The sequence below is a fragment of the Mangifera indica genome, chromosome 9 (assembly GCF_011075055.1).
Source record: "Mangifera indica cultivar Alphonso chromosome 9, CATAS_Mindica_2.1, whole genome shotgun sequence".
Classification (NCBI taxonomy): domain Eukaryota; kingdom Viridiplantae; phylum Streptophyta; class Magnoliopsida; order Sapindales; family Anacardiaceae; genus Mangifera; species Mangifera indica.
This window is the reverse complement of record NC_058145.1, coordinates 14,391,659-14,400,939: the sequence shown is the minus strand read 5'-3', so window position 1 is coordinate 14,400,939 and position 9,281 is coordinate 14,391,659. Positions and strand designations below refer to the sequence as shown.

General features: G+C 35.8%; 1 protein-coding gene across 4 annotated transcripts; it reads left to right on the top strand.

Annotated features, from left to right (window-relative positions):
- Positions 1-394: 394 nt before the first annotated feature.
- Positions 395-9,015, top strand: LOC123226146 (protein IQ-DOMAIN 5-like). Of its 4 annotated transcripts, XM_044650643.1 has the most exons (9): positions 397-561; positions 855-938; positions 3,120-3,155; positions 3,249-3,333; positions 3,984-4,229; positions 6,657-6,884; positions 7,413-7,526; positions 7,951-8,443; positions 8,871-9,015. In XM_044650643.1, exons 4-9 carry the CDS (start codon positions 3,250-3,252, stop codon positions 8,918-8,920), a joined length of 1,215 nt encoding a protein of 404 aa, XP_044506578.1. In that variant the 5' UTR covers positions 397-561; positions 855-938; positions 3,120-3,155; position 3,249; the 3' UTR covers positions 8,921-9,015. The 4 variants fall into 4 exon arrangements, with proteins under 4 accessions (XP_044506579.1, XP_044506578.1, XP_044506577.1 ...); XM_044650644.1 differs by lacking the exon at positions 3,120-3,155 and having other exon boundaries at positions 395-561; positions 3,217-3,333; positions 8,146-8,443; XM_044650642.1 differs by lacking the exon at positions 3,120-3,155.
- The last annotated feature ends 266 nt before the right edge of the window (positions 9,016-9,281 follow it).

Here is a 9,281-nt window from a genome sequence, read left to right as displayed (position 1 = left end):
TGTATAATATGATTAAAAAAAATTAAATTAATTACCTTGCTTTATAATTTTGACAGATTAACCATTTAAATTTACTGTAACAAATCCCACATGTAAATTTTTTCTTAGTCAATACCGGCACAGTAAAGTTTCTTTATCACGGTATATTATAATCAATTTTCCCTCCAACTTATTGTGTTTTTCTCCTTTTAAAATTTTTAATTGCAATCAAGCTTATGCTAAAATGCACCGGAGGTGAGAATCTGTCGTGGCGTGCGTTCACTGACTCGCTTACACTCGCACATCCCGTGATTTACTCTTTTGTCGCGTGCACGACAGTGACACGTTTACATCTCTTTTACAAACGACACCGTTTAATACTGTTAAAATAATCACCTCTCGGCGTACTTTAGCTTAGACCGGTGCTCCCTCCTTCACACAAAACACTCTCTGGTCTGCTGGTTATTTTAGCACCTCAAAATTTCAACTCATACAGAGAGATAGAGAAGAGACTAAAATTATAGCAATTGAATTGAATTGATGTGAAGACTTGTTGACTATTGATAGATCAACGGCTGCAAGGTATATCTCTCTCTCACCTTTTCTCTCTGTCGTTGAAACTGATTACTTCTCTCTCTTTTAATTTTAATTTTTGTCTTTTCCGTTTCCTGAGAGTTTGAACTTTCAGTTGAATGTATAATTCAACTTGTTAATCTCGTGATCTACTGATCTGCATTGCTTCCTTTTCAAATTCTGTTGAATTGTGTTTACAAGATCTGAGTTTCGTAGAATGTCGTTTAATTGTAAGTTAGGTTTTCGTTTAATGAAAGTGAACTGGAGATTGTTCAAGAAATTCGATGCTTTATGATGTGTAGGGTGCAAGGGATGAGGAGTTTAATTAGAGTAGCCTCTGCTTCAGAATAGAGAAAGGATTTTCATTTCAAAATTTAAATTGACAGGTTCGTGTTATTATTTGTTTTAATTGATATAAATTTGATGGTCCCTATTTCATTAATAAAATGTGTTTAATTTGTGTAAGTTGAGTGTTAGTGTAACTCAATCTTCCTTTAGTGGAATTCGTTTTGTGTTTTTAATCCTTTGGGATTCTTTTAGTCTGATTCAAGTGGATGATTGTGATGGTGTGTATTAATTTCTTGCCAAGCCGTCCATGAATACGGAATTGTTTTAGGGAGTGATGCTTGAAAATAATAATTAAGCTGTTGTTACCTAGAAGAGCATGGATGGCATTAGTTTGTAATCAGGGGTGAGTTTTATAGTGATTTGGAAAGTCCATCAAAATAGAGATAGTTTGTGGAAGTACAGTCTAGGACAGACATGATTAATTCTAAAAATTTTGTCTTATTTTGGAGCACAATAATAGAAATATAGAGTAAGCTTCTTCAAACTTGTTTTACTCCCTTTGAGCTCAAATGGTAGGAGCAACTAGGTGACACTTTTATTAATTTCATAATCCATTTTTTAAAATGCATAATCAATTGATTTTCTAATCCTTTGGAATTCTTTTAGTCTGATTCAAGTGGATAATTGCAATGTTGTATATTAATTTCTTGTCAAGCTGTCTGTGGATACGGAACTATTTTAGTGAGTGATAGCAAGACATGGATGGCTTTAGTTTGTAATCAAGGGTGAGTTTTATAGTGATTTTGGAAGTCCATCAAAATAGAGATAGTATGTGGTAGTACAGTGGAGGACAGACGTGATTAATTCTAAAAGTTTTGTTTGATTTTGGATCCCATTAATAGAAATATGGGGTAAGCTTCTTCAAACTTGTTTTACTCCCTTTGAGCTCAATTTCAAGGAGCAACTATGTGATACTTCTATTAATTTCATAATCCATTTTGAAAATGCATAATTTTGGGATTCTTTTAGTCTGATTCAAGTGGATGATTGTGATGTTGTGTTATAATTTCTGTCCATGGATACACAATTGTTTTAGTGAGTAATGCTTGAAAAGAAGAATTAAGCTGTGGTTAGCTAGCAGGACATGGATGGCTTTAGTTTGTAATCAAGGCTGAGTTTTATAGTGATTTTGGAAGTCCATCAAAATAGTGATTTTGGAACTACAATGTAGGACAGACATGCTTAATTCTAATTTTTTTTTTTTTTATTTTGGAGCCCATAATAGAAATATGGAGTAAGCTTCTTCAAAATTGGGCCGGTTGCGGGTTAGGCCAACTGGTTTATTTTGAGTTGTGGGTTGGGCTATTTCAGTTTTAATTTTAAGCTAGGTGAATAATAGGGCGAGTATGAGGTTGGGTGATGTTTGGGCCTGAGCCCTGGGGTGTATAAGTTGAGCAAGTCGAGTTAAATACTTGGGTCCTTGGGTAAAACCAAGTAGTCCGGGTTCCGGGTTGTGTGTTGATCAACCAATTTTTCTCTTCAATCTTTTGTGTCCTCTCCATTGCTTCCACCAAGCTCTAGAGGCTGAAGAACTTCACTTCTGCATTGATCTTTTCTTTCAGTCTGTTCATAAATGCCCCCAATAAGATCTCTTCCGATACCTCACTCAATGGTGCCAAAATTAATTCAAAGCAGCACCAAAATTCTCCTACCGATTTGTTCTGCTGGAGAGACAAAAGTTCTTCATACGGAGAGCCATCCTGCGATGGCCAAACCATTGAAGCAAACTTTGCTTCAGGTCATTCTGTCTTGTAAAAGGTTGTCAGGATTTCCTCTGTTGTAGAACGTAATGCACTTCATGCACACCGCTGCTGCCGTTCACTTCTTGTGCTCTGACAACTGGTCAACCACAAAGTGATGATTTGCTCGGAAAGTCCAGCCTAGACGTATTGTCTCCAACGAAGACTGGTAGTTCCAACCTCCAGTAGGTGTTAGTTCCAACAACCGACGAAGACTTGTGCTCCAGAATGGAGGGCAAGTTTAGTGTGTAGAATGCCCAAGTAGTGACAAATACAGTTTATAATTACTGCTCCGATGAAAAAGCAAACCCAAGATGTCTCCAATAAAAATCATGAGATTCTCTCTTTTTATATGACAACGAAAATTTTTGGACTTCTATCTTAACATGTTAGCCTTTATCATGAACTTCTTTATTTAATGTTGATTGATTTATTAGAATGCGATACTTTCTTAAGCAAATTCTTCTTTACTTTTGCTAGTTCTTCCCTATCAAGCCATTATTCTCTGGTTTCCAGGTAAAGATGTACTTGATAAACCAGGCATTTTAACTGATTCGTTGAAGGATGTTTCTGGCAGGTCTTATCTGGTTTGAGTTTGTTAATTTGCAGCATGGGCGTCTCAGGAAAATGGATTAGGGCATTGGTTGGTTTTAAAAAGTCAGAAAAGTCACCATCTTCGGAAATGGATGAAAATGTTCGTATTATACCTCCTGCTTCTTTAATATTTAATATTCAAGTTTATTGCAATTTATTGAAGCTGCTATATGAATATATGGTTGTTGCTGGATGGGACTCATGTAAATGTTGAAATTATTGCAATTGTCTTAAATTGCTAATTGAATTTATGGTTGATGCAATGTGGGTCTCTTCTAAAAGCCTGAAGTATGCTTATCCTTTTATTTTCTTTGGCCTCGTTGTACACTAAAGATAAGCTTCTTCTATTCATATTATAACCACATGTAGTTAGGTCTATGGCTTCTTCTATTCATATTATAACCGTATGACTTCTACTAAATTGTTTGGGATCAGAAAATTACCCTCTGTCAACTCTTTCTCTCTCTTCTGTAACATAATATTCATTCTATGTGACAATGTTCTTTCTAAAAGAATTAAAGGAATTCCACTCTAGATATTATATTCATTTTTAAGAATTTAGCAATACTTTATGTGATCCAGTGTTTCAAAACTTGATGTTTTATTTGTCATTGGATGCATTAGCAATTGGAGAAGTTTATGTCTGATTCTAAGTAAAATACAGCATGGTTAATGGTACAAAAGGGTTATAGTTTAATGGTCAGGTATAACAAGGTTATTGTTTAGATTCTTATTCTTATCTTGTCACAGAGGGCAGCAACTAGCAAGTTTCAGCATTGTAGAAGGCACTCAGTGGAGATTGATACTGATAATCTTCAAGATGAATCTGATCAGAATGCTGCTCCACAAGTTGGAGATGCTGGTACAAATGCAATTGCAGGGCCTGCTGGCTCTCCTTCAGATTCACTGCAAGTACAAAATATAGTTCACGATCAACAAAACTTGAGAGAAGTATGGGCTGCAACACGCATCCATACAGCATTTCGTGGATTTCTGGTATTGGTTTCCTCATGACATCATTTAGATTTCATTCAGCAATTATTGCAAATAAAAAGTGATTTCTTGTTCAATTTTGTGCATGCATGTTATTTTGTGACTTCTGAATACCTTTTAGAGAACTAAGAATAGAAGAGAGTAAAAAGTATTCGGTGGTAAGTTAAGGGAAGTTGCTACTCTATTTAATGGTGAAGTTTTGTAATTTGAAAGACTTTAGTCATTATGCTTATGTTGTTTTAAAAGACTTTCTATTGACTAGCTATTAGTAGAACTTTGTTATAAGTAAAAAATAAGGCAGAAGAAGGTGCCTTATATGTCTCTCTTGAAAATTGATAATTAATCTTTAATTCACCAAAGACTTGTCATTGTTAATGGGATTGGCTTTAGAAAAGTTGTTCTAGTAGACTAAATTCTATCCGAGGTGTTAGTTATTGTGATGTTGTATTATGCAAACTCTTAGATTGTGTTTTGTGCTTAAGATTAGATTGAGCTGTCCAGGATTGAATTGGATTCTATATGGTAACAGTTCTCTGTTGAATTATCATATTGAATGAGATTTTATATATTAAGTGAACTCAAATTTCATTATTATGCTATTTGAAACATATAGTGATGAGAAAGTCTTCAGTGGGATGGACACATGTCCATTGGTCTTATCATGATGTGTGTGCATGTCGTATCCTGATGTGACATGCTTGGTTGGATGGATGCACATGCGTATGTCTCATATAAGAATTTTCGTTAGTGATAGCTAATTGAATGTTTATGTATGAATTCGATTACATACATACATACATGCACTCATTATATGTGTGTAATTATTTATACTATAATAATCTGTTAATTATACTAGTTATCATATAACTAATTGAAATTATAATTGTAAAGTTGGCACATCCAAAAATTTAGTCTCATCAACATGAAATGAGCTAATCCCTTGACTTTTAATGGAAGTAGATTTAGTTATTCCGAATAGATGGGATAATTTTATGGACCTGAGATAACTTATTTTATTCTCTTGTGTAGCAAACAAAAAAAAAAAAAAGATAGGAATTACAAAATTTCAAATTATCCAATCCTATCTTTTTCCTATCCACTGAAACAGTTCCATACTCTCTTATTTGTCTAATAAGACTTGACAGAGTAGGTTGCGGATCCATGCTGGCCTGGTTAAGTATCTCTTTTATAAACAAACTGCAAATCATAAAGCCAGCTTGTGACAATATTTTGACGTGTAACAAAGCTTGGACAATTTTTTATGTGCAATTATATCCAGCTTATCTGGTAGTGACCTTAAAAGTAAGGTATAAATTTATTGCTTATACCGAGTTAAATAAGAAAATGTAAAAGAGGCTTAATTAACATTATATTGGCAAACAATATTTGTGAAACCAACTAAGATGAACCTTGAATTTTACACTTGTTTTGAGGCTATTGTGAGAACATGTAGCATGTAGCGGTCCATTTTTAAATTGTTGAACTTAGATTTGGTTTGGTAACTGACCTATCAAAGGTTTTGTTAAATGAATATGATTTTCTAGCTGGAGAATACAATATTGCTACCTGTCCTATATTAAAATCGTGCAATGACTAAAAGATTTGGGGGCTGCTTTTCTAAAATATCTGATGTTATCTCACAACTTGTGACTTCTCTCCAAACTGTACTTAGATGCTACAGTGCTACTTTGACTGTAAATTTAGCTGCATGCTGCTGCTGCTGACTAAAGTCATCCATTGTCTTTTGCTGATGAACTATTAAATTATAAAAGGTGAAAATAAACAGCCTCTTTTAATATTTCAGGAGCAAATGTTCCTCTTAAAGTTGGACCCGAACCGTGCTGGCTGGGCTTGAAAGCCGGCTCGACTTGATTCGGTTCAGTTCAAATTCGTTTACTTCGAATGTTAACTGAGTTTGAGTTAAGCGGTTTGACTTGTTATAAAATCGAGCTGAACTCGAGTTATAGAAAGTTCCACTCAGTTTGGCTCACGAGTTAGATAGATGACTCGATTTGATTTGAACTTGGCTCGTGGTTCGATTTGAATTATATTAAATAATTGTTAAACGACGTCATTTTGTCAATGAGCCACGAATTCAAATTACGAATTTGAGCCATAAGTTCGAGCCGAACTTGAACCACCCTTAATATTGGCTTGACAAATTCGAACCGAATTTAAGCCGACTATTTTTCATTCGAGCTAAACTCGAGTCAAAAGGTGTTCGGACTTAGCTCAGTTCGTATCCACTCCTAGTTCTTCTGCCTGAACAACATAATTTTTTTTTTCTGATGTCATGTGTACTTGTTGGAGAGTAGTTGTATATTGTTTTCCTATCTTGTGTGATTTAATAATGTGTATATCCATATCTTTTGAATTTTTTTTCAGCCTGGCAGTTTTGATCTGACTAAGTTATTTGGTGATACATGTCAGGCTAAAAGAGCTTTGCGAGCATTGAAAGGGTTAGTGAGACTTCAAGCCCTTGTCAGAGGTCATGCAGTGAGAAAACAAGCTGCAATAACTCTTCGCTGCATGCAAGCTTTAGTAAGAGTTCAGGCCCGTGTCCGGGCAAGGCGTGTTCGATTGGCATTGGAAAGTCAAACAGCACAACAGAAACTTCAGCAACAACTTGCAAATGAGGCTTGTGTTCGAGAAATAGAGGTAAGAAACTTCAAATACTGTAGAATCATACAGTTCTTAGATGTTTCTTTTGCTGGATTTCTTTGGTTGCAGTGGGAACTTGCTATCTCTCCTTATTTTCCCAATGGATGCTTCTCTTGTATGGAGATATGTTATCTGCATTTATTGGAGTGAAAAGCCAAATGATTGTGGTTGATGTGAATAAATAATGACGATATGGTAGTCCTAATAAGCTGGAACCTATATGAAACATTTGAAGAGTTAAGACTTTTGTATTCCTGATGGACTTCCACAATCAATATTGATTTTTTTATTTACTGCAATTGAAGTTAGTTATTCCCTTTATGATGAGAGGGAAGGAGCTCTGAATTGCTATTTATAGAAGAAAGAAACTATATACAATAATTTAGCATTGCTGGAGTTACAGTCTTATTATTCCACATTAGTGTTTAGCATATTTTATGGTTGCTTCCTCATCCACTATTTTAGCTAGTTGAATTCTCTTTGACTTGAGTGATCATGTCAGTTCGAATCTCTGATTTAATGCAGGGAGGATGGTGTGACAGTGTAGGTTCAGTTGAACAAATTCAAGCCAAGTTGCTCAAGAGGCAGGAGGCTGCTGCTAAGCGAGAGAGAGCCATGGCTTATGCTCTTGCTCATCAGGTAAAGTTTTCTTCACTCCCATTGTGGATTTATGAAGAAGCAAATTTTGTTCCAATATAGTTGATTGATTTTCATAAAAGGTAATATAGATAAGGGAGGATTCATAACTTTATATTTGTACCTTGGCATATTATATAAGCTTCCTTTTTCATGAATTTTCTGGACTTTTGTACACACACTTTGAATTTCTTCAGTGGGCTCTTATTCATCCAGTTGATTGGTACCTCTCCCTTTTCTCATTCTCATTATTTGATCTCTATTGGGGTTAGTGTCAAGTGCTAAATTAAGATTATCTTAAGTTTTTGTTCATGCCTGCTGCCTATTTGGTATATCAGTTTCCTGCCTATTAAATGTCCCAGAATAATCTCCAGGGGTTGTCATTCCCCAGCAGGCTTGTGTAAAAGATCATTGTTTGTTCCTTCAGTGGCAGGCAGGATCAAGACAGCAGTCTGCTCCTTCTGGATTTGAACCAGATGGAAGCAGCTGGGGATGGAACTGGTTGGAGAGATGGATGGCTGTCCGTCCTTGGGAAAACCGCTTTCTTGACATGAATCTTAAAGATGGAGTAATGATATGTGAGAATGAGTCAGCTGAGACTAACAATGGCTCCAAATCTCAGATAAAATCTTCTGGCAAGAAACCACTTTCATCAAATCTTCACTCCAACCTGTCAAGTCAGAAAACAGGTCCATCTCAGTCTGATGGGAGTAGTTCTTCCCCTGGTATTTCACAAAGCATGCTTGAGGCATCCACTGCACAGATTGCCAAGCCTAAGTCCAAACCACCTCTTGAAGATCTAATTGTAGAAGGCAACTCAAGGCCTGCTGGCATTGGTGCCAGATCCCATAGCAATCCAAAAGAGAGATCAACACAATCAGATAAACCAGGAAAGAAGCGCTTGTCTCTTCCTAACAATGGTAGGTTTTTGCTTTCCCTCTCCCCTATTGACGTTCACTCCTCTAGATTGTTTATTTGGATTGACATGGTTGCAAGCGGAAAAAGGAATGTACTGCTATTTTCTGTCTCAGTCATCAGTTATATTAAGGGTGGAGACTAGGTAAAATGAGGTCGATCTGACTTCCAAGCACGAGAATGTCTGCATGAGTTTATTAAATATTTAGGACAAAAATTTGTGACACTAAACGGTTATTTCATTATTTTATCCTTCGGCTAGATACTCATCTATATTCTGCAACTTTCTTATCGAATCCTTTGTGTCAAACAGATTCAAACTATTCTAGTATCTGTTGTGTAACTTGACATTGTCTGACAATAATTTGACCTATCATATACATGAATTTTATTGCATTTGATTAATGCTCTACTTGGTTTTTATTTTGGCAGCCAGGGCTCATGGGACTCAGGTAACCAGGGTTGGAGGAACCTGCTGCTAAAGTGACACCGGGCTCGCATAAACCCATCAATAATAAATCCAAGATTAATGGAAAAGGGGATTCAAAACCTACCAGATCTATTCCAGTTTCTGTTGATCTATAGCTATAAGAATTCAATGGAAGGAGCAAATCCATTCAGGTACTCCTGTTTCCTTATGTATATATAGAGTCATGTTACACGGAGATGAAATCACGATGCATATTTTCTGTTCGAGATATTGGCTGTTTTACTGGAAGAGTTGGTTTCAGTGTGGCAGGGTCAAGGAGAGTGACCAAGCGCATACAATGTGACTTGTATTCATCTTTCATTTATGTTGTTAATTATGTGATCACATATTATTTATCTTCAAATGTCCGAATT